Source organism: Falco rusticolus, chromosome 1, assembly GCF_015220075.1.
Source record: "Falco rusticolus isolate bFalRus1 chromosome 1, bFalRus1.pri, whole genome shotgun sequence".
In the NCBI taxonomy this organism is placed as follows: Eukaryota; Metazoa; Chordata; class Aves; order Falconiformes; family Falconidae; genus Falco; species Falco rusticolus.
The window spans coordinates 87538320-87566086 of record NC_051187.1 but is presented as its reverse complement, the minus strand read 5'-3'; the positions used below and the strand labels follow the sequence as shown (position 1 = coordinate 87566086).

Here is a 27767-nt window from a genome sequence, read left to right as displayed (position 1 = left end):
GTGCCTCCACTCGCTCTCTGGCTGCACATGGGAACGTCACCCAGCAGAAACTGAGAAGCATCACGTGGGCGGCTTCACCAACACGGTGAGAAGCAGCACGTAGCCAGGGACTCCCACCCAATGTGGGAATTTGCTGTCTCCAGCCAATTAAACTATTTAATTATATATTTTGTTTTCAAGAGATGGCAAGAATTAATTCACTACAAGGGCCTTTTTTGTTTGGAAATCGCCGCTCTGCAAGCGCCAAGAGCTCAGATTGCTTTAATCACCAGGAACCGGTCACTGTTTCAGTTTTGCCTCCAAGCCGGAGGCATCTCATTAGACAGCCGGGCAGCAGTGCAGCACAGCAGCAATGGGCTCTGCTTCACCCAGCCCTCTCCCAAGGGCTTATTCCTACGAGTCAGTGTGAGCGACCTGCTTTTAGGGGGTTAAGGAACCCTTGTAGCCCGCAAGTTCGTGATGTGCTGCAGGGAGCACATGCAGCATCAACACTAAGTCAGATTGTTTCTGTACAGGCTCAGCAAGAGATGCAAAATGTTGAACATCTCCCCCCATTCTGGCAAGCACGTTACTGCCAGCACACACAGGGTCTCCAAGGGTTTGTGCAGGATGCTGCTTCTTAGGTAAGCAATTAGTTAACAGATTTGCAAGAAAGCCTCACCAGTCCCTTACAAAGAAAACAAGGAAAAGAAGTCGGGGGGGAAGGAATTAAAACTGTTATCCTCTTACCAGAGCGCTCTGTGGACAGACTGCTGTGTCTGCTCGGGGATTTGGTTACCTCAGGAACATTTGCAGCCAAGCCCAGGCTGGCAGAAGAGATGGTGCTGTCAGATCCCAGGGAGGAGTTGGATTGCGTTAGGGATGACTTGCGCAGCTTGTTCTTGAAGAAGAAGCCCTTGACTCTGGACTTCTTGCCCGCAATGTCGTAGTCATCCTCCATGTCCAGGGCACCCATGCTGCTGGGGATGATGGCAGAGGCTGACTCCAAGTCATATTTCTTCTTGCCTTTTACCTTGTCCTTCAGCTTGCCAAAGGGTGACCGCGGCTTGTCCTTCATGGACAGGTCGAACATGCTGGCTGTGAGGTTGTTGCGCGTAAACTGGATGCTCACCAGGATCTCACCACGCTCCTTCTCCTTCTTCCCAGCCTTGGAGTGTAGCTTGTGCCACCTGGATCCAGAGAGGAAAGAAAAGGAAAGGCCCCTCCGTCATTTCCAAGAGCCACAAGCCAGGAAGACCTCAGGGAGGGTGCTGCTGGGTGGCAGCTAGCATGAGCACCTCAGAAGTCAACTAAGACCTGAGTCAGAGACAGAGGTGTTGCACAGGACTAGATCCCTCCCTGAACTGCAGCAGCTTTGTAAGACCTCTGTCTCCATCCCTGTCCTAATACTAAATACTGTCCTTCCACTAAATAACCTGTCAAACGCCATCTCGCTCACCCTGGTGTCAGATACTGCTGTACATTTCAGGGAAAGCTACCGGTGGCCAAATTTTTGTATGGTCAGTTGATACATTGCTGCAAGCCCATGTTTAAAAAAAGACAGTGCTTGCTTGCATTTTAAATATTCAAGAGCCTGTGACTCAGAACAAATCCTTTCAAGTCAGAGACAGTACCGTAATGGCAAAGGCACTCAACAACATTCATTAAAATAACTTTATTCCAGACCTTCCGTGCCTCACCCTAAATAAAGTTGCTGAAGTTTGCCTAGAAATCTTTGCATCAAGTATTTAGAGGATGCTGCATCCTGGTAGCTCTTCATGGGCAGGAGGAGGTGCCATACAGCACTTACACTACCCACCAACCCAACCCTGCTGGATTTTTGGGAGCTATCTGCATTCCCACAGCCGGCCAATGGCAGTCTCTAGCCTGCAGTACAGCTTTGGGATCCGCAACGACCCGATGCGATGGCAGAGGATGCAGCACACCTTTACGTTCATCGCCTTCCCCTCCTCCAAATCCTTCAATTCTGCTGAAATGCCTGTAAAATTTGAGGCAGACAGAGCCTGAGCCAAGGGGGGGAAAGCCATTTACTTTAACGCTCCTCACATCAATTGCCAAAGCCCAGCACCACACCTGTGGGGCTGGTAGAAGATCCCAAAGGAGATACTGGCCATATCCACCAGCACAAAAGCTTCAACTGACTCTGCAGCACATTACTGGGGGATGCTCACCGCTATGAACCCCGTTACGCAGACTCTGCTCCGTAGCTTTGCACATGGAGATGGAGAAGCATGGAAAAAGTCTCCAAAACATTGACTGCACAAGCAGAAAAACCTCACAACCTTCATTTAAGGCCCAATCCTTCCGCAGGGAACAGCCTGAGCACTGGCAGGGTAGAGAACAACCCCTGGAATGCGATGGGAGAGGGGTCTTGCCTCCTGCCAGCTGGAACGTATGGTGGGTGAGAGGACACTAAAGCAAGAGATGTCCAGAGGCACCTTCTAATTCTTCATTTCGCTGTGGTACCAGCTTCAGACAGGGCAGCACAAAACACAGGCCACAAAGGAACCATTTCTTCCCCCAAACTGCTGTCAACCCAGTGGTCCTTTGCTCCCTTCTCCTCCTGGGAGATGCTCCATCTTTCTGCCTCGGTTTCAAGTGCCACTTCCCAGAGCGGCTGCAGCAGGACAAGCGGATCTCTAGCACAGCCACTGCTCCAGCAGCTCTGATCCCTCCCAGATTGAAGTATTAAAATTTCCCTTAACAAGGCACAAGGAAACCTGAAGGTTCAGGACAGACCCTGTTTCTCCATGACATGCTTCATAGGTGGAACACACAGCAATGGAAGGTAGAAAAAATTTCTAAACCTGGATTAACAATTTCCCAATGAATTCTCAGAAAATAAAAACCTCAGCAGTGTTTTACATCCACTTGTAAAGTCAAGTCACTGAAAAGATTAAAAAAAAAAAAAAGGGAAGGAAAATGTGAAGGGATAGAGATGGGTGTGACCATACTGATATCACCAGGGTGAGGATAAAATTTCAACCATGTACTCCAGAAGTTTCTGCATCACTGCTGGGGAAGTTACTGCATCTTGAACGAAGGGAGGAGCTGGAAAGCCTGAAGAGCCTACACCACACCTTGGGAAGGGGGCACAAAACCCCTAATCCCCTGCTGGGGTGCCTGGATAAGTAACACGAGTGCATATCTGAAAGCACCCAGGTCTTTCACCATGCAATTCAGATGCTACCGAAATGCAGGAGGGACAGCACCTGGGACTTTGCTGGGCACAAACACAGTGTTAAATCCCCAGTGAACCCACTCCTAGTTCTACCATTTGCTTATCCCACCCCCATACGATGCCCACTGCAAAATTTTCAGTACTCTGACTTCAGGCTTGAAAATATCTAGGCATGCAGAAAAAAAAAAACAACGTGAAAAAAAGCAGCATTAACTCCTTACAGCAAGCCAGCAGTGACAGACACCCAAACAGTCTGATCTGCTGCCAGGGAGCAATTAGGGCAGCAGGAGCAGGTGAGTCAGGCAGACACTTCCCGTAGGAGCGCTGGGGAAAAGGCTGCTTGGAACAGGCTGTGGCCACAGCACATCAAATACTATGTTATTCAGTTTGATGCAAGACCTGGAAGAAGTTCAAAAGGGAAGGGCTGCAGCAGCCTGCCAGCTGGGAGAGGAAAGATTTGGGGGCTGAATCATTTAGGGGGCAGGGGAATCTTGCAAGTAGTTTTTTATATCTTACATCATCCCATGGAAAAAATAGAGAGAGAACATCTGGGTGGATTAACATAAGGAAAGGCATGAGCTTCTGAGGATGATAAGATGTAACAGCCTGTAAGAACTCTGCACTAGCTCAGCTCACACAGATATGCTCTCAGCATCTCCTGTCCCATTACTTATAATGTTGCGGTCATTAAAATTAATTTGGGTGCTCGGCAGCACCACCTCAGAAAGAACAATCCTTAAAACCTGATCTGCTTCAAAAAGCGCCTGTTCAAGGAAAAATCTCTGCTTATGCTGGTGCTGGATTAAGTAGCTATTTTAGTTCCCAAGACCTAATCAGCAGTCGGCAAACAGCGGGGACTACACCTCAAACAGGGAACTGAGCTATTTTAGGCTGAGCTCTAGATTTATGGCACAAGAGGAGTGTTTCGAAGGATTAAGTTGTTCCGTGTTGGGTAATTTATTTTTTTTTTATGAATCAGTTCCAGCGGAAACAGGAGATGCAAACACTGCCTCAACTGGGATGCAGCAGGAGAGCAGGATTGGGGTGGGTTTCAAGTCCTAGCCCAGCTAAACACAAACTCCCATGGCATCTTCTCACTATTAACCCCACCCCACACCCCTCAGTTTCCCATGGTTTTTTGTCCACAAGCTGCCCTCAGGGGTAAGCCCTGGGTAGGGGGGTTCTGGATTGGGGCCACCTGAGCCCAGGTCTCAGAGGGAGATGCTTTTATGGGACTTCAAGATACACCTGGAGAAACAAACCAGCTTCTGCCCATACAAACCCTTTTCCAGGCCTGAAATAGCAGCAGTGAGCTTCACAGCTCAGGCTCAGAACAATTGCTCTGAATTTAACTGGGTTATTTTAATCAGACTGTGGAAGAGGTGCTGGCACTGAGGACCATTGTGAGATTGAGGAAGCCAGCCAAGCATGTCCAGCACTGGGGATCCAGGACTGCAAGGACCCACCTTTTTGAGGCGTTTTGGAGGCCTCTCTTGAGCAAGGTGCCACCAGCTTGGGTCCAGCTCCTCGCTACACAGGACATCCAGGACAAGCCACCCACCTCTGGCAACCTGCTCCTCGGGTGCTGTTCTTAGCAAGGTTTGGAGGGGTCACAGTCTGACACAGGCTTTGCTAGTTAAAAAAAACTTAAATTAAACAGGCTGCCAGAGCTGGTGGTGATCGGGAGCAGGATTGCTCCCAGCTCAAGAGACATGATTGGTGCCCGAGTCTGCGCTCCTTTCCTCATTCCCTACAACTGGAAACAGGTCTCCCCCTGAACACGGAGCAGAGGATGAAACCTGCTGCTTCCCAGCCTGCTGATCCCATATCAATGCCCTTCTGCCCCATGGAGAACCGCTGCTTTCCACCTGGCAGCTACCCACTCACCTTCCCTGAAGGTGATGCTTCTGCTGAGACACCTCAGCCCTGGCCACATGGAGAGCCAAGCTTCCTCAGAGACATCTCCAACGTGACATGTCCAGGGAATGCAGCCTGAGCCAGCTTGAAGACACGTGCTGCAAGCTCAGGCAATTAGCTTTTTCTAAAAAAAACTATATTCTTCCCTCGGACGCCCCATGGGTCCAGCACGTCTGTCTGCACCATGCTGGGCACATGTCCCCCCAAAGGCAGAGGGCTTCTCCCAGCATCACCCTAGAATACGCTGCAGCAGGGAAGGGGCAGGCAGGCGCCCTGGGGATCTCTGCAGGGGGAAGGAAGCAGCAAGCCACCCCTGCACACAGGGACAGAAGAGGAAACCTCAAACAGAAAACTCCCCACAGACACCCCAGAAAGGGGAAGCAGCTGGAGTCCTCTGTGAGCTCTTGGGCAGCTCCTGGGAAGTGAGACATGCTCTGGGGGTTTGCAAGCTCACATCCCACTGCTGTAACACTGCTCACAAGCACTGATATATGACAGAGGGCTCCCCAGCCCCCCTTACATGGCTGTGCACACTCATTTAGGTCACCGTGTTGAATCAGCACATCCAAACTGCTTCCAGACAGTTTCAGCAAAACCCTTCCCTGTGCCAAGGCTCCTCTCTCCTCCCACTCGCCTCCACTGAGAGTCAAGAACGGCAAGCCACGCAGCTCGGCTGCCAAAAGGCAGGTTTGGGAGGAAAGGCAGAAAGCGCACGGCATTTATTTTTACATTTGCTGTTGCTGGGATCAATTGGAGCAGCAAGGGAGGCACGGAGAGCAGAACACAAGGCGCTGCTGTATCTCCAGGCCCCATAAAAACACATGCTTTCCCTCATCCTCCAACAGCATCCCATACCAGAAAGCCAGCTAGTGCTGAGCAAAGGGAAAAAACACTCTGGCATGGAAACAAGAGCATAGGAGCTGCTTGTTAAGGAGGCAAAATGACCCCACAGAGGGTGCTAACAGGATGGATTTGCTCGGGGTCAGCACCTGGTTCACACCATCCCCCTTCCTCTGCTCTTTGTCCTCCATTGGGCTGCACATGACTGTTTGTGGGGGGCACAGGGAGCCCCCATTTCTAGAAACCTTGTGTTGGGTATCCAAGCTACAGGGGGAAAATGCTTGGGCAGTATTTCCCTCTCATCAATGAGAAAACTCATTTGGGCTTAAGAGGCACCTGCTCTGCGTGGGCTGCCCAAGCACGTCCCAAGATGGAAAGACATCTGGGATGACCAGGAGGACACAGAGCCAACCCTTAACAGAAAGGCAAAGCTGACCATGATCTGAGGCTTTCTGTCACCTTGTCCCTCCCACATCTCCCTCCTCATCAAGCAACTCCTTCAGCATAAAACCAAGCCCAAACCTGAAGCCCCCAACCCATCAGCAGCTTGGCAGGTTGGCATCTGAAAGCCCTGGGGTGACCCAAGCTCATTTCACTGGTTCAGGATTACTACAGTCGCATGCAACATCACACAGGGGAGGAAGCCCAGTGACACCAGGATGAGACGAGATCAGGTGAGCAGGGCAGCGCAGACAACACAGCTCTTACAGATGCCACACGCACCATCAGGGCACCATCCTGCCCTACTTTCAGGGAAGATGTGGGTCCTTCCAAGGAGGACCACCTTTGCTCTCCTGTGGGTCCGACTGGCATGTCCAAGAGATCCCCATCCACCCTCCAGCTCAGCTGGACCTACCTTGCCTCAATAGACCTGTCCAATGCACCCTGCGTACCTTCAGCAATGGCTCTCCAGTTTCATTCTCAGACTGGTCCCAGCACTTTACTAGCAGTGAGTTCAAGAGAGTTTTCTTGGGTAGCCAAGTCCCTCAGCAACTTGCAGCGTTCACGGATGCATATGGGGAAGGGTGCACAGCTGGAGCGTTTCTAAGAGCATTCCTAGAGTGCTTCAGCCATCAGGTGTTTCCCAAAAGCTTCCCAAAACCACTCAGTGTTGTCAGGGTGGTCGAGGTTCACCTCAAATTGAGCAGAAATGCTCCTCCTGCCCTGCACAACTCAGCCACCTGAGCTGCAGTATGGAGGAAGAGACAGCCCAATGCAGAGCCAAAGCCTCTTCCCCGACTGCACCAGCCTGTTATTTACTGCTGATTCATCCCTGCAACAAGGTCAGCCTGGATTACAAGAGCCCCAAATCTTTAATTAAAGACTGTTTGGGCCCTTACAGTGACAGAGAGGGACAGAGCAAAGAAAAGGCAATCCAAGGGAAACACAAGTATTGGCAGAAGGGGCACCGCTCCTCCTGGCACGACCCCTTCTTGATGGGCACAGCACCGACAGCAAAGAGGCATCGCAGTGAGACAAGAGCTGAAGCAGCCCTGCAGAAACATGCGCGTCGCATCGGGCCAGGAGGAAGCTCACCTACCCAAGAAAGGAAGCATAGGGTGGAAAACAACCCAACCCTGGGGAATTTTGTGCTTTTTGTCTGGCTTCGTGTTTTTGACTCAGCTTCCCCCGCCAGCACTGGGAAGCTTTTCTGCAGCGTAGGTTCATTTCTGTGTTGGTTTTGGATGGCCTATTTTGTAAGGTGATCCCTGTTAGCTGCTAAAAGCACAGATGGAAAATAAACCCATGCTGATTTCCCTGTGATGGGGAAGAAAGGGCTCAAGCGGCTGAGGTGGGAAGAAGTTCATCTCTCCAAACGTTCCTCTGCAAAGTGCTCAAAACCAAACTCGAACAAACCAACCCCCCACAGCTCGTTAGATAATTCAGCTCACTGCTAACAAAGCAACTCAACCCTGCTCCTCTAATGGGTTCCAGCTTTGACATGACCACTCAGCTGCTCAAGAGGATGCTGGCTAAATGGGATGTCAGAAACTAAGAGCAGGAGCTGTGTGCGGTGAGGGGCACAAGAGAATGTAGCTACGGGCATGGTGCTGGTGCTCCAAGTGATGGATTACCACAGCCAATGGAGCACAGAACAACCGGGAACCCACATGAGAAAATCCCACCACTGACTCACACTTGCCCCAGGACAGAGAAGCCGTCCATGCTCTACCGTATCCTTGCCCTGCTGAAGGGCTCGTCCTACAACTCGCCGGCCAGGAACAGAGATGTTGTCACTCCAGTGGGACTCGACGGCAGGGAACTGTCTGCAAACCTGCAAAGCATGATGAAAACTGGGGAAAAAAACAGCCCTGCTCGTGTCCAGAATTCACTGGCAAGCCTGCTGCAACACCCAGGCTGTGCTAGGGAGCTGCTGCTCCAGGCATGTATCCGGCAGCACCTCCATGCACAAGGTCCATCCCAACAGGGTCCCAAGCATCCTCACTCCTGCATCCCAGATGGACCTGTACCCCACAAGACCCTGGCACCTGGCACCTCCCCTTGGCTATGGAGGGGACTGGGGTGGCCCAGACCTGGGGAGCCCCCCCGACAGGCACTTTTCTTGACCCTGTACCCAGAGGAGACAGAGGATGGCTGCCCAGCCACCCCACTGCCCCCAAATCTGCCCCAATGGCCTCTGTGCCAGCTGGCAGATGCAAGCAGGGGGGTGTGATGGCATGGAGGAGGACAGTTTTAGGAGCAGGGTAGACAACAGGGATGGAAAAGAGCTATCAGCCACCAGGACAGCGCTGGCATGACAACAAGAGCAAATAACTTCATTGCAAATCAATTTAGGCTAAGAAGATCAGAGGTCTTCCCAATTCTAGCGCAGGATGGTCGGGTAGGAAGCGGAAAGGAGGGAAGATTTAAAGAGCTGTAAAATGGAGCATGAAACATTTATGAATGGGGATAACAATAGCAGGAGATGGAAAGTGATCTCTTCAGCTATATTTATCTGCTTACACTCCAGAGCGTCCAAGCTTTGCATCCTATGAGTTGTGAACAAGCCAATAAACCACATTTGTGGTCACTGAATGACCTGAACTGCAAAGGCCAGCAATGCCCAGGCACAGCAAGACTAGGGGATGAGGCCTCCGTGCAAGGATGGGAGAGGAGGCAGTGCTAGTGATCTGCTGACCCAATGCACAAGAAACCAAGAAAAGTTAAAAAAAAACCAAGCCCCAAGCTGACTTTGCAGGATTGCAAAGCACAACAGACACCAAGGAGCTGCTCCGCAGGTTCCCCTGGTGCACTTGCTTCCAGGGAGCTACTTAATGCACAACTTAACGTGCATAGGATGGGCAGGAGAAACATGTTTTTGCTGTAAATCCTCTTCCACTTCCAGCTGGGAAAGAGCATCTTCGGCAGGGCTTGCACGGAGAACCTAATACCTAGAGGCAATGCAAGGCTTGGGAAAGCAGGCTTGTCCTCCAAAGGGGAAATCAACCCCAAGGGCTCCACGCAGCTTAAAATACCAGCTACACCCATTTTGGCAACAGCTCACACATTGATCGTTCATTCACCACATTAACAGATGCTGCAACCTGCTCTCGGGCATGAGTCACACACACACACACACAAAAAAAAGGGGGGGGGCGGCACGGGGGAGAGAAAAAGGGATGAATCTCACACCTTTATCCTCAGTGGACTTGCCAGTGAGGAGACCCACGTGCTGGAAATGCAGAGCTGGGGAAGCCACAGGATGCTGTTCCGGGGATGGGGCTCCCAAACCCCCAGCCTGGGCTGGAAAGGCCGTCCTGCTGGAAAGCCAAACCCTGTGTCCCAGACCAAGCTTCTGATAAAGCAAGTGAATTCCCATGGCAGTTATTTGCACACCTTTGACAAGCACAGGCTCCGACAGGCCCTGGGTCAGAGAGAGAGGTGGCAGCAATGGTTTAAAAGCCATTTTCACCTGACAGACCATGTGTGGAAAGGATGCAAGGTCTTTCCTGGACTCCTCTCATCAAGAAAGCCCTGCTCAGCAGCCGTGCTGAGGCAGCCACCCACACCAGCATGCCTGCAACAGAGCAGACCCAAGCAAGATTTCAACAGGCGGGACGATGCCAGAGCACCTGGAGCCCACAGGGTTACTGGGGTCAAGGAGCCCATTTTCCCATCTTTTCCCTTCATGCAGACACCTACATAAGTGCATTCATGAGCCAGCTACAGTGGACCTGCAAGAATAACCCAGCTGAGACTCTGCCCTGGCAGCAGCCACAGTGCGGACATGCTCTCGACCCCAATAGATGCTCTCCCTCTAGTGACAGTGACAAAGAAGAGGTGTCTCCAGCAGACCCCTGAGTTGTGACACATCGCTCCAAGGGACCATGCTGCTGGCAAGCAGCTTACAGCACCCACAGACGCTCTCCTCTGGGGCAATGCTACAACTAAGCAGATCCCTCCCAAGAACTATGAAGACCATCCCAAAAAAACTCCTCTCTTGCTGCAGATGTTGCCTTTGAGCCACCCAGCTGAGCCCAGTATGATGACACAGCCCGTTGGAGGCTGAGGAGCAGAGCCCACTCAGCCTTCCTGGTCACCAAAGAGGAAGGACTGGCAAGAAATATTAGGCCAGATTCTGTAGGGAAGGGAAGGAATAACCTTGAAAAGATGAACCAAGGTGGTGAGGCTCCTGAAGCACAGTGTGAGCACTAGCTGAACTTGGCACATGCAATAGCACCAGCTCCACCCACATCTAGATCTTTGTACCAACAGGTTTGAGGCATTTTCTGAGCTGGCTGCGGGTTTTTCTGCAGCTGCTAAGAGAAAAAAGGCAGCTGGAGGCAGTTAGGGCTCTGAAGATTAGCGTGAAGCAGAATATGAAGCCTGAATCTGCAGCTTTTTAAGATGATGGAAGGTGATGGGCCAGCACTCTCAGCCACTGACAGCCCAAACCCAACATGCCAAACTTGCAAAGCTGGGATCAACTGCTCCAATATCTTTTAAAAAGCAACAAAAGCCAAGCCTACCTGGAGCAGAACAAAGCAAAGGCCTTAAACCCCTTAAATCAGCATTGGCAACTAGGTGGAAATGGAGGTAACTGGGCAGGTAGGAGCAGAATTAAGCCCTGCTACCATTTCGTAAACAGCAGCATTGCACTGCAGTGCCTTGGCACTCTCCCCTGGGCTCCCAGCTAGGGGCAAACATTTGCCTGGGGCAAGCTGGCCACCAAGGAGCCTATCCCAAGACCTGGCTGCCTCCAGTCCAGCCTTGCCTCCAGCAGCGCAGAGAGCATTTTGACCTGATTTTTGGCAGGACTAACCCTCTCCCCTCCAAGCTTGGTAGTGTTTCAACACAGCAGGGCGTTTCCTGGCTTGGCCAAGACACAACAACACAACAACCGCTCAGAGCTGCCTTTCCAGCCCCCAAACAAGGATTTCATCATAGCCCAGGGCGTCCAAGGAGCTCACTACTGTCTAGGCCACCCTGAAGACCTTCACCAGCCTCGCTGGGCACCTCTGATCACAGCCCCTGGAGATGAGGGCTCTGTTTGCCCTTGTATTAAATTTTTCCATCCCCAAACTGTCACAGAGCAGCTATTTCCTGTCCACCCTGCTGCAAGGTCTCTTCCTCTCCTAGGCTTAAGGACAGAAGTGCAGAGGACACGCTGCAGCGACATGACCTCGGCTCTTGCCTGACAGGGAGCAGAAAGTGAGCTCTGACCCTGGGTGTGAGTATCTCCCCTAGGAGATGCAGCCAGGAGCCAAGGCCGTGGTGGGAATGGCAATGAGCACAAACCGCCGCATCCGAGATGCCACAGCCAAGAGCCCACAGGCCACAGCACGTGTTCTGCTGCTAATGATCTCCACTGATTTTAATTTAACAAGGGAGGGCAATGGCCACAAGCATGCCACGTGCTGACAGCGGTTCAGAGGGGCTGGCGGAGGAGATGAAAGCAGGTCTGCACCCAGGGGAAACACAATGACAATGCTGCAGAAAGCATGTGACCCACCTGCTCTCGCCACAGCAAGGAGGGGACATGATGGGTACAACCAGAAAGGGGAAGGGAAAAGTGCCTGGCACGGGGCTTCGCTCAGGAAGGACCAACAGACAGTGAGGGAGCCCTGGCAGGGATTGGAGGACTGTCCCTTGGCCCTGAGGGTGCTTCTCACCCCTCCAAGGTCCCAGCACCCCTTTGCTGCTGAACAAATGGGCAGCATGCATCATTGCACAATGATGTGACCTTCCGGAGGGCTTCTCAATCACCCTGGGGCCAAAGCAAATTCAGAGCAACATCCTCTTGAGCCGCCTACATCTCAGCCCGTTCCTTCCCCCAGCCATGCTGCTTCTCCCTCCTCATGCCAAGTCACGAAGCCACAGGCAGTGAGGGGCTGATGAGCTCCTCCTCCGTGACATCTTCCCCCCAAGCCCAAGGAAATCCCCATCCCTTTTCCACCAAGCCTTGCCCCAGAACTGAGCTCCATCAAGACATGGAGAAGAGAAGCCCCCAGTGGCCTCAAGAAAAGTTTTTTCAGCTAGAAAAGTTCAGCACCCAGAGGAAAGGTTTTGTACCCCAAGTAGCTTCTTTGCTGATGGACAGCAAGGACAGCATCTTATTGCCGCTGCCCAAACCCCTCCAAGCAACCAGCTGCTCCACAGCTGAGGAGGGACAGGAATGAGGAAAGGGGACTGCAGCAGGGAGGACTCTGGGGAATTTGGAGCTGAGCTAATTTTGCACAGGTAACAACTCCACAAGACAAGTTCCCTGTTGCAGACACCAAAGGCCACTCGCTGCCGTTGCTCCCTGTCCAAGGCAGCAGCCAGCAAGCAACTGCAAGTCACTGCAGGAGAACACCAGAGCCAGGAATTACAACTCCTTTGCTACACTTACTGCCCTCTTACCCACAGGATCCCAGTCATGCAAAGCCCTGAATTTTGCTCTCCAGAGCTCTGGCAGCCCAGCATTTACACAAGTCAGCAGAGCTTCACCCTGGGAAGCTCACGGCTTTAACCTTTCCTATTTGCAAGGGCCTGTGAGGTCCTAGAGAAAGAAGCCAAACAAATACGGTATTTCAAAGGGGGAGGAAAGGGAGTAATGACAGTTAGGGTTTTTCTCTACCCAGCCCAGGAAACCTTGGATGCCCACTGTCCCTCCACACCACCAGCCTCACAGCCCACGGAGCAAACTCAAGGCCCTTTTGGGTCCAAGGTCCAATCATGCAGGCGTTACTGTGCACCTTCTGTCCCCTGCAATGCTGAGCTCCCACCACGCCACCCACATAAGGGATGCTACAACATTGGCCAAGGGGAAAACACAGCCTGATGGGTGTTGGATTGAAGCTCTTGTCTGGCTGCAGCTGGAGGCATTTCCACCCTTCCCAGATGCTCTGTTGATGGGGGCGGATGCGGAGGTAATGCTCCCTGGTCCACAGGGAGGGCAGGATGAGTCCCCACAGGGGACTGCAACAGCATTTCCTGGATGTCAGGAAGCAGAAGCGATAGCTGCCTTGTAAGTACAGGAAAAAAAACCCTCTTCTGCTAGGCTGAGCCCTTGTTTCAGAGGCACCGACTACCCCACCAAACAACCGTATCTCCCTGAGTGCCTGTGCTGAGCCGACAGCGCTCAAGGACCCACCACCAGACTGCTAGTCAGCCATAGTGATGGTCACCATGCCAGTATGCAAGCACTTTACTGCATGGTCTCATCCTGCAGACAGCGCTGGGCCTTGGGGTCCCAAAAAACAAGGCAGGACAGACAGTTGCGGGGACCAGGTCATGGGAGGGAAAGGTGAGGACCAGGAGCATCCTGCCCGGGCAGGGCCGCAGCACAGGGTTTTTCTGATACAGAAAGGTACTGCATCCAGAGATGCACATCAGGCTCAGCAGGGCAGCAAAAGGCATAGGTGAAAAATAAAAGCACTACACAGCTCAAGTAGAAAGGGAGAAATGATGCCTAGCACTGTTGCTTTGCTTGCCAATCCCAAGCCTTGGAGCTAGCTACGCGTGGGACAAGCCTTGGGATGCCTGAAAAGGCCACGAGAGCTCTCAGGCTGCTCTTGTGTAACTCCAAGAGTTGATTTTCTCCCAGGCAAAACACTGAAATGACTGAGACATTCAGCTCAACAAGGCAGCTCATAAACACCCCCAGACACCGGCTCATGGCTCATTCCTGAAGAAGAGTCCAAGTTTGACGGAACATTTTCCATTGAGCTGAAAACAAGTATAAAAATCATCACTGGTAAAGTTTCCATCCAACAAAAATCAGCAGGAAAATGAGAGCAAGGTCAACACGCTGACAATTAAGGCCTTTTTTTAAGCCAGGTCCCATTCCAACTGGCAGCAGTTTCATGCCGAGAAACAAGTACTGTAGATGGGGTCCTAAAATCAGCGTATGGTGGAGACTCAAGTCATACGTCCCTCGCTCATGGGTTATCTCCACTGCACAGGCATGGGTGTGCTCTGCAGTGCAACCCTAGAGCAGGGGGAGCCTCTGTGTGTTTGTTCTGCTATTTTTTAATCTGAGACTAAAATTTCCTCCTAAACAAGGTTGCTTACAGTGGGACTGAACCAGACATTAGAAGCTGGTTGGAAGCTTACATGGCCCACAGAGTCAGACGCCCAGGGCTTCCCCCAACTCTTCTCCTACCTGGCTGGACAAGCTCCAGCACTTGGGACTTCCCTCAAAAAAAAAAAAAAAGCGCAGCCCTTTCCACACTGCTGACCTGCCACCCACCCTCGAGACACCTTCCAGCTCAGGGGTTCGAGCAAATGGAGATGCTCAGGGTGCAAGCTCTCTGTCATGTTTTCTGTGCTCACTTCCATCATCAGGGGCCATGGGCGAAGATAAAGAGCCTTAAAAGCTCTTGCAATCCTCAGCAGTGCAAGGGGAAGTTAATTTTCTCTATGCAAGCAAAGCTACAGGAAGGGAGGGAGGCAGACAGCAAGAAGCATGGGGATCTCCTGCCTTGCAGCCCGGATCCCCTCCTAGGGCTGCAGTAACAGTTCCGCGGGGGTGACTGGTGGCCATGACAGGCAGCACGGAGTCCAGCCACGCTGGACATTGCACCCATGGGATTAACAGCCCCTGAGACTGAGACCTTTGAGACAAGACCGTGAGTTCAGCCTCCTGAAACCTTTGCTGGACTGTCACAGGACCCCCTGCTTTGCACATCTTTGTAAACTTCTGCTAACAGGAGCATGGCTTGCCCTGGCTCCCAGCGCAGGGCTCACTACCCAAACCACGAAGAGGATGGAAAGTTATTTCACATGCTCCTGTGCCAAAACAACACATCTCTCTCAGAGCACCCGAAAGGCCATGGATCGGCATGCTCGCTCTGAAGTCTGTGCACGATGCTGGTTTGAATTAGGCCTGAAGAATTCAGATCCAGCTACTCCAACACCGCCCATTCTCCAGGCAGCACTAATAAAAGCAAAATAAACGCTGGGGGGGAAACACTCAGACACCAACTCTGGGGTTAGTCACTCTTCCTCTGTGCCCATGCTCCCATTTTAGGGCAAGCTGCAGTCTCAACGGGCTGCAGATGCAAATGAACCGCATTTCTCCACAGGAAAAGTTTTTCCAGCCCCTTTTCACGCTAATCCTGCTCCCCAGGAGCAAGGCTGCGCCATCTGCCAAGCCCTGGTGCTCCCTCCACCGCCTCCCCAGCCATGCCCTGGGTAGGAGGGTGAGGGAGGCTTCTCTCCAAGTCTGCAGCTTCAGGCAGCAAGCCAGCCGAATTCCTGGGGTCCTGGGAGCCAGTGAGCAATGGGGATGCTCCCAGAGGCATGCAGCAGCCTGGCCAGGTCAGCATGGAGCAAAACTCAAAAAATTTCTTCCCTAAAGGAATTTCATCTGCATTCCTATGTTTCTCTGTTTGGCAAAGGCTAGAAAACATTATTATTGTTTTAAATCCTTCTGGAGAAAGAAGGAAGAACAGCAATTCCCACATGGGCAGGGATCTATGCTGGAGACAACACAGGGCTGGTGTTCGGTCCCCCAAACTGGGGGACCCTCCTGCAGCAGCACCACAACAAACCAGGTCACACAGACAGTCCCACCGAGCTGGTGGGGCCACCGCAGCCATCAGAAGGACAAATGACCACTTACATCTGTGCCACTGCCTCCCAGGAGTGACAGATCCCAGGGGGACTCTCCCGGGATGCAGAGGAACCTCGCAACATTCTGTCCCCGGGGACCCCCTGCCCAGGGGGAGGAAGGATCCTGTGATGCCTTGCCCTGCATGACTCCCTTCCAGGGGGGGAAAGTGGGACCCTAAGACAGCTCATCATCCACAACACCCTTCCTGGAACACCTGTGACATCCTGCCCTCCACGATGTCCTTCCTGTGATATCCTGTATCGTGCAATACCCTTCCTGGGTCATACCTGCACCCCATCCTCTGTGACACCTTTCCCAGGGCACTCACAGATCCCATGATTCCCTGTCTCCCGTGACACCTTTCTGAGTGCACACACAGCCCCCGTGATAGTGCACAACCTCCTGCAAAGCCCTCCCTGGAGCACACCTGGACCTCGCGACACCCTGCTCCCTGCAACATCCTCCCTAAGGTGTCCATGGATCCTGTGATGCCTTACCTCCCACAACGCCCTTCCCAGGTATGCATGGACCCTACCTCCTGCAGTGCCCTTCCTGGGGCACGAGTAGTTGCCACAATTCCCTGTCCCCAGCAACACCGTTCTTGGGGCATGCAGGGACCCCGTGACACCCTACATCCCACAAAGCCCTTTCCTGGGACATGCACAGACCTCACCACACCCTGTCTCCTGCAATGCCCTTCCTATGGCATGCAGGGACTCCGTGACACCCACCTTGGGGCACAGAGAGGCTGCATGACACCCCATGCACTGTGATGCCCTTCCTGGGGCTCACATGGAGCCATGATGCCCATCCCAGGGCACACAGGGACTCTGTGAAGCCCAACCCTGGGGCACGCAGGGACCCCATGATGCCCCATCCACTGCGATGCCTTTCCTGGGGCTCACATGGATGTGTGATGCCCAACCCTGGGGCACACAGGGCCCCTGTGACGCCCACCCCGGAGGCCTCCCCTGCCCTGCTCCCATGGGTGCCAGGCAATGCCCAGCAGGACCCACTCACCGCTCCTCGGGCGCGCGGCCCTGCTGCAGGGCAGGCTCCAGGGGCACCAGGGCCTGGCCCAGGAAGCGGTCCATGCCCACCAGGGCCCGGTGCATGACGGTGAGTACCAGGCCACCGCGGGCCAGGCCCGCCGGGGCACCCAGCTCGGGGGGCAGCTCGAAGGCGCACTCCTCCCGCCATTCGGGGTTGCCGGTGCTCTTCTCGGCCACCGAGGTGCTGTACTTCTCGCGGCCCAGCTGGATGATGGTGTAGGCGTCGCTGGTGCCCGGCTTGCCGCCGCCCTTGCACCGCAGCCCGCGGGCCCGCACCACCGTCACCTGGACATGGGTGGGCTGCCAGGCCGGAGACTGCTCAGCGGGAAGCGCGGCCGCCCGCAGCAGCGCCATAGCGGGAACACTGAGGAGACACCGGGCCGGACAGAACTGGGCGGAACCGGATAGAACCTGGCGGAACCGGACCGGGCCGGGCCGGGCCGGGCCTCGCTCCGCTGCCGCAGCCGGGCCGCAGCGCGAGCGCCACCGGCCGCCCCGCCCCGTCCTAAGCCACGCCCTCGTTCTAAGCCACGCCCATACTACCGCCCAGACTCCGCCTCCGTAACGCCAAACCACGCCTCTGATGTCAGCCACGCCCCCATCCAAGCCCGCCTCTGTACCGCCCAAGCCACGCCCCCGCTCTAACCCACGCCTCCTCCCCGCCGCACCGGAGGGAGGGGCGGAGGCGCGTGCAGAGGGCGGGCTACCGGGGGGGCGTGCACCGAGGGGGAAAGGTCACGGGCCGGGGGTCGTGCTTTGCAGGGGGCGTGCAGCAGGAGGGAGGGGCAACGGAGTGGTGCAACTGGGGGGACGTGCAACGGGAGGGGCGTGCACTGGGAGGGAATGTGCCGGGGGGAGGGGCGTGCTTTGCAGCGAGCGTGCACCGGGGCGGGACGTGCAACGAGCAGGGTGTGTGCGCCGGGCGTGCACCGGGCGTGCAGCGTAGGGGCGTGCACCGCAGAGTGCGCGGGCTGTGTACCGTGCGGCACACGCAGGAGGCTGGGGCCACCGCAAAGCCACGATAGGGCACCCAGAGTGTCGCGACTAGGGGGGCCACGTGTGTGTGCCCCGACATCCGGCTGCACCCACCCCAGCCCCCACCGGGTGCTCCTGCAAGTGGCGTTTCTCGTGCCCTCCCCGGTTACCCTGCCCCAAGATATGCGTGTGCACCTGCACGTGCATGCGTGTGCAAGCATATGTGCATGCAAGCGCAAGTGTGAGCATGCGTCCATATACGTACAAGTGTGTGCATGCGTGTCCATGCATGTGCGTCCATGCATGTGCATGCACTTGCATGCACATGCATGTGCGTCCATGCATGTGCATGCACTTGCATGCATGTGCAAGCAGGAGCGTGGGGCTGTGCATGTGCAAGTGTATGCATGCCTGGCCATGTGTGGGCAAGCCTGTGCATGCGTGCACGTGCAAGTGCGTGTATGCATGTGTGAACGTGAGCATGCCCCCTGCCAGGGGCTTTGCAGAGCACCCCCATCACCCACAGTTTGCAGGATGCTTCGCCCTGGAGTGTGTGCACATGGGAGCAGATTGCCAGCGTTCCCACGGGATTATTGGGGGATGATGGTTGGCAACAAGCCGCATACAACCTTCCCCCTGCCCCAGCTTTGCGGAAATAAACAAATAAATAAATGAATAAATAAATATTCAGCAGCATTTCCCACACAGCAGCCCGATGGGGGTACAGCAGAGGCCCCAACAGGGCCCCAACCCTAATAAGCAATTAAAACTCTCTCCGCTGACCCTAATGACTTGCACGGCCAGAGCCCGTATTCCCTGGCCCCTCAAGCAAGGTCACACCAAGAAGCCGTGCCAGGGCTCACTGTGCTCGGTGCCAGCATTTTGGGTGCTCGCGGCTGGGCTGTGCCAGGGCGACCTGGGCCCTGGGGCTTTGATGCCGTCGCGATAAGGGCCGTCCGGGGCCACCTGGGTTAAGAGACCAGGTCTGCCTGCCCTGCTCTATCGCTCCCATCTCCGGCATCAAACAAGCCATGTGGGTTTGAGTTTGGCCTCCTTCTGCTTCGCGTCCCCTCGCCAGGGGCCGGTGCCTGCCCGTTCCGCTCGGCCGCAGGGACACGGGGTGCCCCCACCGCATTGCATGGCTGTGATGGTCCCCTCGGGATTTGCAGCAGCCCCTCTCTTTGCTCTCAGGGCTTTGCACTGCTCCTGCTCACCCCAAACAGCTGCGAACAAGACCAAAGCCGCTGAGAGCAGGAAGAGCCGCGTTCTGCCCCAAAAAACCTCCAAGCAAATGCATAAACTGGGGGGAAATGTTTTTTTCCATATTTTTTCCAGTGGGATGCACTACCCCAGCCATATTCAAATCTTGTATTAAAATATACTTCATATAGGAATAAAAAACTACACAGGGAATATCTTATCGCCCCCAAGACGAACCAAAATCCAATTATCCATCCAGTCCAGCACATGGCCCCACTCTGCCGGCCGCCTCTTATCCCTCCTCAGCATCTGCTTTATATTTTGCCTTCTTTTGATTGTTTTTCACCTTTTTTTTTTTTTTTTTGCTTTCTGATTATCTCTCCTGCGCTGCATCTCCTCCTCTCCACCACTTTCCATCCTTGCCTCCATAACTGGGGGGTCTTTTTTCTGTCTCACTTCACCTCCCTGCCCTGCTCCGCTTCCCAGGTCTTACTTACACATCTCTCTGATTTTACCACCACCTTTGCATTTGAGGCATAAAGAGCTTTTTTAATTACCCCTGAAATCAATGATATTTTTATTATTACTATTATTCTCCTCTTGAATCGTGGAGAAAACGGGTTAGTGGTGGCGCGGGGCTGTGTGGCTGCCTTCTGGGCACCCTTCACACCGTCCTTGCTGAGCCTGGGCTGGGTCCAATTTTGCTTTAACTTTTGCTTCAACTTTAAGCTTTGCTTTAATTTTTGCTTTGAATTTAATTTTTGCTTCAACTTTAATCTTTGCTTCGAATTTCATTTTTGGTTCAATTTTAGTTTTTGCTTCCGATTGAATTTTTGCTTCAACTTTAATATCTCCTTTATTTTTTTCTTTAACTTTAATTCTTGCTTAACTTTGATTTTTGCTTTTTCCTCCTCCATGGCAGCCATGCATCTGCCCCAGCTCACCCCCATGCTCCCCTAAATACCGTTGCAATGGCATCCTGGAACAGGGCTCTCACCTAACCCAGCTGCCTTGCCAGTGAGGAGCTGGAAAATGATGCTAATTGCGTATTTTTGCTTTCCCCCCCCCCATTTTTGGTGCAAAATGCCACTCCCTATTGTGGTGTTCCAGCAGCACCCGGTGCTGTTCACTCCCAGGAGCTTCCCATTGGAGCTGATCCTTTCCTCCTTGGGGATAGGAAATGCTCCTCGGGTTTGCAAAAAAATTGCATTTCTGCAAGAGTGAAGCCAAATGCTGCTGGAAGGTCACAGGGGCTGCACAATGGGATGCATGCCTGGTGGGGATGGTGAGCCAGGGTGGCAGTGGGTGCTGTGCTCTTCTCCCCTGGGGCTCGTTTGCTGTTTGTGCTCATTTTACTATGGGTGCTGAGACCCAAGGCGGGAGTAACTGCACCACCACCTGCACAAACAGCCGTGGGATTAAAGGGATGAAGGATGAGCCAGAGGTGGGGGTGCATCACCCCACATCTCTGTGCCAGTGATGCACAACCCTGCAAATAATTATTCATGCCACCCTCAAAATGTCACCCAAACATCCCCCGCTTTGGGGAACCAGGTCTGACAGCAGCCCCCAAAAGTCTGCACACTCTGATTTTTTGGGGGACAAGCTGCAAAATGCTCCCTGAAAACAGATTGCAAAAGGGATGTCGGGTCCAGGCCGGCAATTTCCCACTGCAAAATCCTGGCTGGCAGCGCAGGGATGCCCGGGAATGGAGGGAGGGAGAGGCGGGGGGGGGGGGGGGGGGGGGGGGGCGGGGAGGCGGGGGGGGGCTGGAGCCAAGACAAATAAAGAGTTCAAATGGGAAACGATTAAAACTAAACTAAACTAAAATAAATCGAAAGCGGGGGAGATAAGACGCGGGCGCCCTTGCTGCCTATTTAACATTCATTGGATTGAATAATCAGGCCTCATTATCTCAAATTGTCTGCATATTTGCCCTCAAAATGCTAATTTGAAAGTTGGCTGCAAGCGCCGTCTGCCTATTTTGACTAAAATATTATTTTGCTTTATTGTGCGTTGTTTGTAGCTCCGGGGGCATTTCCCCTTGCAAACTGAAAGGGAAATCGGAAAAAAAAAAAAAAAAACAGGCAAAAAAGAAGAAAAAAAGCTCCCCACATTTATCAAAAGCTGGCCGGGGAGCAGAGCGGCGCCCTGTTTTGCGTAGAAATGGCATTTTTAGGCCTTCCAGTAAAATTAGAGGCGTTATCAGTTTCTTTTCGGCGATGGACAGTTTATCATTCATCTCAGGAAGGAAAATAGGAGAAATAATTTGCTTTTATTCTGATTGTTTGGTGGAGCACGGAGGGATGGAGGCTGCTGCTCCCCACGGGTCCCCTCCTCCCCTTTCCCCTTCTCCTTGCCCCCTTTGCCCCCATCTCCGCTTCGGGGGGCAAAAATCAAAGCTCGGGGCTTTATCCATCAGATCCGGCACAGAAAATCAACTGCCGGCTCCATTTGATCTCCAGGCAGGATTCAGAGCATCAATCTCTTTATGTTATTACCCTTTTGAAAAGTCAATCAATAGATAATAAGGTGGGAATAAAGGCCAGGAGTTAAACCCCCCCATTCACGGCCAAGGATTAGGGTTATTGAAGGGCAATTGCTTCAAAATCGTTTCAATCCGGCGTTAGCGATGCCGCGATTCACTCGCTGGCTTACCCACAAGGCTGCCGGCCGCCCCCAAATGACACATTTCTCATGCAGACCCCCGGCTGCCCCCCCCCAAGCTGTTTGCACAGCAAACTGCAATTGTATGGGAGATTAGCAGGGCTTTGCAGGGCTGGGGGGGAGGCCAGCGCGCCTTGTTGACAAATAAAGGTGGAAATCCGTCGCCATCAATTCCGCGGGTGCCTCTGGATTTGGCAATGACACTGCTTTTGACTTTCCCGGCTGGGCAGATGGATGCGGGGGGGTCATGGCTCACTCCCAGATTTTGGGGGCAGATGGTGGTGTAAAAACGGGGGGATCTGCAGAGGTGCTGGTGACACTGGGGATGCTGCAACCCCCCCTGCGCCAGGTTCCATCCTGGAGAAGAGATGCTTGGCCCCACCGCCCCAAATCCAGCGTGTGGAGAAGGACAAACTTCGACGTCCCTGTCGCTGCCACTCGATGCCGTCCCTTGGGATGGTGGGGACAGGCACAGCCTCATGGTGCCCCAGGGATGTGCCCCTTTAGGGTTGATTTATAGGGTCTTGGGGCCAGTTGCAGCCCACGTGTTCTGGTTAGCAGTGGGCTGAATTTTGGCCGGTTTGCCTCGGGATCGGCCAACAAGGGGGATGCAGCGGATGGAGCCACCCCCACAGAGTTACCATCACCTGGCTGAGGTCACGTGGCTTGGATCGAGCTCCAGGGTGGATCCGAGCCCCCAGGAACACCGGTGCTGTGGGGCACAGCAGGGCAGTGATGCTGTCCTTGGTCTGCCCTTGGCTCACTTGCACGCGTGGCAGGACTGTGCTTGGCTCAGAGATGGTCCTTGTCACCACCCAAAAGCTCAGCCAGAGCTGCGTGGCCACTGGTGGCACCCGTGTGTGGAGAGAAGACAGGTTGTCACCCTCAACCGGGACACCCTTTATCCACACAGTGTCTTGGGAGAAACCTCCTGGCCCTGGGATGTGACGGCCCTAGTGTGTCCCAGCCTGCTTTGTCCCACCCACGTGTCCCATTCCAGTGTGTCCCAACCGGAGTGTCCCTTCCTGGTGTCTCCCACTCTGGTGTGTCCCAGCCTGATGCCTCAGCCCGGTGTGTCCCATGCTGATGTGCCCCCCCAGTGTGTCCCAATCCCTGTGTCCTTTTCTGGTGTCTACCACCCTTGTGTGTCACATCCTGATGTCCCACCCTGGTGTGTCCCAACCCCAGTGTCCCTTCCCAGTGTCTCCCACCCTGGTGTGTCCCATCCCAATATGTCCCAGCCCTGGTCTGTCCCAAGCCCACTGTGCTATCCTGGTGTGTCCCACCCTGGTGTGTCCCATCCCAATATGTCCCAGCCCTGGTCTGTCCCAAGCCCACTGTGCTATCCTGGTGTGTCCCACCCTGGTGTGTCCCATCCCAATATGTCCCAGCCCTGGTCTGTCCCAAGCCCACTGTGCTATCCTGGTGTGTCCCATACTAATGTCCCACCCCAGTGCCCCTACCCCAGTGTCACTTCCCAGTGTCTCCCACCCCGGTGTGTCCTATCCCAGTGTGTCCCGTACCACTGTCCTATCCCAGCCTGGTGTCCCTCATCCCACTGTCACACCCTGGTATGTCCCACCTTGGTGTGTCCCAGCCCAGTGCCCTGCACCCTGCTGTCCCAGCTGTAGGGATCCCAGCCCACTGGCCCACCTCGGTGTCCCCTACCCTGCGGTCCCTGCCCGGTGTCCCTCAGCCCAGTGTCCCCCACCCCGCACCCCGCTGTCCTCTCCCATGGTCCCAGCCCAGTGTCCCCCAGCTCGGCTGCCCCCGGCCTGCTGTCCCAAGCCGCTCCCCCCATCCCGCCCTGTGCCCTCCAGCCCGCTGTCCCAGCCCTGTCCCGTCCACGTCCCCCCCCCAGCCCGGTGTCGTCCCCCCCCCAGCCCTGTCCCCCCCAGCCCAGTGTCCCAGCCCAATGTGTGTCCCCCCACAGCCCGGCCCCCCGCCCCTCAGCCCTGTCCCCCCCGCAGTGTCCCGGCCCCCCCCGGCTGGGTGTCCGGGACGCAGCGCGGTCGGGCAGCGCCCTCTGGCGGTCAGAGGGGGAACGGCCCCGGAGGGACCCTGCGCGCTGGGTACCCCCCAGCCGGGAGCCCGGTAACTGAGATGCTTGCTTACTACTGGAATCTGTGAGCAAGTAGAGATGAGTAGCGATACGATCAGTAGGATCTACACTAACCGGCATCCCCACTAATTAACTACACTAATTGGGACGTTTGGTAACAGGGACCCTATTTAACAGGCAGCCAGCTGACTCGAACTGGGCTGACTGGGGTGCCTGTTAGCTGGGATCCCTGCTAAACTGGGAGCCCCACTAACTAGCATGCTTGATAACTGGGAGCCCCGCTACCTGCGATGCTCACTAGCTGGGATGCCTGAAGGTGGGGATGCTCACTAATTGTAGATCCTGCTAATTGGGATACTTGGTAACTGGAAAGCCCAGTAAATGGGGTGTCAGCTAACTGGGATGCTTGCTAACTGGGGTGCTTTTGTGTCTGTGTGGGTCAGAGATGCTCGGCACTGCGGGTGCCTTTGGGAATTGGTTTCAGATACTCTGAGCAGCAGATCTTTTGCTGGAAGTGGCTACTTTGCCACTACCAGCCTCCAAAAGAGCTGTGGTACGGATCGGGACCAAAGCAGTGTGAACAGGGCAGGGCAGGATCTGTCCTTAGCCACGAACCCCATGAGCCAAAGCTCTAAAAAGCCATGAAACAGAAAGACTGGGGGTGGGGGTGGGAAACTCCACCAGTTTTCCTTCAGGTGCATGGAACAGTGCATAACATTTAAGGAAGACATATCCCTCCTGCTTTAATCTTGAAGGCATTTCTGTATTCCAATTGTCTGCTGGGGGGGGCTTGTCCCAGCCCCGGGGAGACCCATCCCAGCACCAAGCCACTCAGCTGTGCCATGGGACTCCCCCAGTTTGGGCCACGGTGTATTTTAGCCTGTATCATACAGCCTCAGATATTGATATTTGCAGAAACTCCTCTAGTGAAGCTCTCTACTTCCAGGAGCTCCTGGGCAAGGGGTTCCCCAGTTCAACCACATGCAGGGTTTTTTTTTAAAAAAAAAAAGCTTTTTTTTTTTTTTTTTCTGTCTTTGCATCCACAAACAGCCCCCCAGCGGTGGCGGTGACCTGTGCATGTATGAGTCCTGCTGGAGAAAACCTCCCTAGAGCTGGGTCAAGTCTATCGAGAGAGGCAGCAGAGCTGCATATCTTACGATGCTTAAGGGAGGGCTTGGCTCTGGGTCCCAAATCCAGGTGGTGAGACCTTTAATAACAAGAAAAGAAGAGTGTATTTAATTAGGGAGGGGCAAGATCTGGGATTCAAATGATCTGTGGTCAGGCTTGGATCCTCCTCAGCCACTTGATGGCAGCCGGTATCCAAACACTTTTTTTCCAAGAATTTCAGCTGTATTGCTAGAAAACACCTCTTTGCCCTGCAAATTATGGGTATCTATAGCCCCCCAGCCCCAGTACAGGACCAGCACGGTGTTATTAGCTGTCGGATGCAAAGGAGTGTTGTGGGCAAAGCTCTGAGGGCCAGGATGGATGGACAGACAATGGCCAGACAGAAGGGTGCTACAGGAACAAGACCAAGGGGGGCCCCTGGGGTTCTGGAGGTCACCCTTGAGGCTTTCTGGGGACATGGGGGTGACCCTGAAGGCCTCACTCCTCTTGCAGACCGACAATCCACACCCTGCCCAGATAGCCTGGCCGTGGGCTAATGAGCAGCATTGTTATTAATTAGCTCAGGAGCCTTGGTGCAATTTTGCCTCAAAGTTAGGCAGGAGCCATCCCTGGGTTCACATTCCCCTTCTGGATCCAGACCCGGTGAAAAGAAATGCGTGGTTTGTGGGCAGCAAACCCCAATTCCAACCCTCCTGTGCTCCTTGCTTGCATGACATTACCCCCGCAACTACTAACACTCATCCCCCCATTTCTCCAGGACAGAATTTTCCCACCTGGCTGTCCCAAGGAACCACTGGGTACCAGTATCCCCATTTTGGCCCCATATCACCTGGCTCCCAACCCCATGGATGCCATTAGCATCCCATCCAGCACAGGAGTGCTGAGCACCCCCGGTCCTGGGGTCACCCCGCTGTGGAGGGTTGTAGGGTGTGTGTTTGCTGAGCTCCATCAAACAGAGGGAGAGGAAAAAGGGAATAAAAAAAGGGAAAGCACCTCCTAAGCAAACACTCTGAGCCCACAGAGCCCGGGGAAGGGGCCTCCTGCCTTTTTATCTTGGCTTTTTCAAGACTGTAATTAAAACCTAATAACACCAAATCTGCCACCCTTTCATCTCTGCCCCCACCAGGGCCTTTATTTGCCCCCACCACCGTGGCAGTGGGGTGACAGCCCTGTGATGAGCTGGGAAACGTGGCATCACCACTAGCACAGTACCCACCACGAGGTTTTTATGGCTTTTTTTTTCTGTAGAGACACCCCCAGGGAGCTTTCACTTGCTGCTATTGGGCTTGGTTGTGCCCCAGTAGTGTGGAGCTGGGAGGGGGGGTCCCCATCCCTGTCCCCTATCCCCGTCCCCGAGGTGGCCACCCAGCTGCAGAGCAGAGGATGCTCCCCGCCAGGGCAGAGCCCCATAATGACTTTCTCAGCACCGGAGCAGTCCTTGGTTGTACTTTTTTCCCCAGCTTGGGGGGCTGCACACACATTTGCCGGGTCCTAGGGACCTGGTGAAACCCGAGTGAGGGGGGCTGCTGTGGTGCAGATGTGGGGGCCCAGCCCCCCGACTCCCCCGCGCCCCATTTCCTCCCCAATAAACCTCTGAGCCCTGGTGGAGTCCTTTGACCGGGGCTCGCTCCCCTGCTGCGCTGGGCTCGAGGTGTGACTTTTCCCAGCTCATTAGGAAAAGCTGCACGATTTTAAGAATCTCAGACCCTAATGACCATCTGAATCCCATCAGTCGAGAGGGGCGAGCTGGAGGGATTCAAGGACAGCCCCCCGCCTCTGCCACTGCCTCGCAGAGCATCCCTGGTCCTGTCCCTTTGCCTTGCTGGCCTGGAGTATATCACGCCCCCTCCAAAAAGCAGCTGAGCAGCGGGGTGCATGCTGGTGCGATGAAGTCAGAGTGCTAAGGGGGACACTGAGCTCCCCCAGAGGCTTTGGTAGCTTTGGTGTGACACTGGCTTGTCCCGTGGTGTCCCCTGGATCCTCCAGCCTAAGTATTTCAGGGCCAAAGCTACCCTGGGAGGGGGACATGGGGGCGTCCACCCTGGGGTAGGACACATGGCTGTCTCCACCCCAGGGGTAGGGGGACACAGGGTGTGGGGACACATCCCCATCAACGACAGGGGGACATGGTGGGACCACCCCAGGCAAGGGTAGGGGGACACATCCCTGTCAGGGGCAGGGGAACATGGCAGAGGAGACATCCCCACCGAGAGCAGGGGGACATAGGGGGGGCACACATCCCCATGGTGGGCAGGGGGACACGGGAGGGGACATCTCTATCAAGGGCAGGGGGACATGGTAGGGACACATCCCCGTCGAGGGGACAGAGGGACACGGGGGGGTGGTGGTGGTGGGGCACATCGCCATTGATGGCAGGGGGCCACCCCAGCTGAGGGCAGGAGGACATGGTGGGGACACACATCCCCAAGGAGGGCGGGGGGACACGGGGGGACACACCTCCTCATCGAAGGCAGGGGGACACGGGGCGTCATCCCTATGGAGGGCAGGGGGACACGACGGGACATGCCTCCCCATCGACGGCAGGGGGACACGGCGGGGACACCCGCGCAGGGAGGGCAGGGGGCCGCGGCGGGACCCCCCGGCAGGGCAGAGGGCGATGCCCGCGGGCCCCGCCCGCCCCATCCCGCCCCGTCCCCTCGGTGCGGCCGGATAAAGGCGGGCGGCGCGGCCCCGCCACAGCCCGCC

At 54.6% G+C, this 27767-nt stretch overlaps 1 protein-coding gene across 4 annotated transcripts in view; it reads right to left on the bottom strand.

Annotated features, from left to right (window-relative positions):
- Window positions 1-17516, bottom strand: part of RAB11FIP5 (RAB11 family interacting protein 5) — a 43066-nt gene extending 25550 nt beyond the window's left edge. For all 4 annotated transcript variants that reach the window (XM_037388182.1, XM_037388191.1, XM_037388199.1 and 1 more), the window contains exons 1-2: window positions 16998-17516; window positions 730-1169 (exon numbers count right to left, since the gene is read on the bottom strand). In XM_037388182.1, the coding sequence (XP_037244079.1) occupies window positions 730-1169; window positions 16998-17383 (826 nt within the window). In that variant the 5' untranslated portion in view covers window positions 17384-17516. The remainder of the gene's footprint in view (window positions 1-729; window positions 1170-16997) is intronic.
- Between the last annotated feature and the right edge of the window lie 10251 nt (window positions 17517-27767).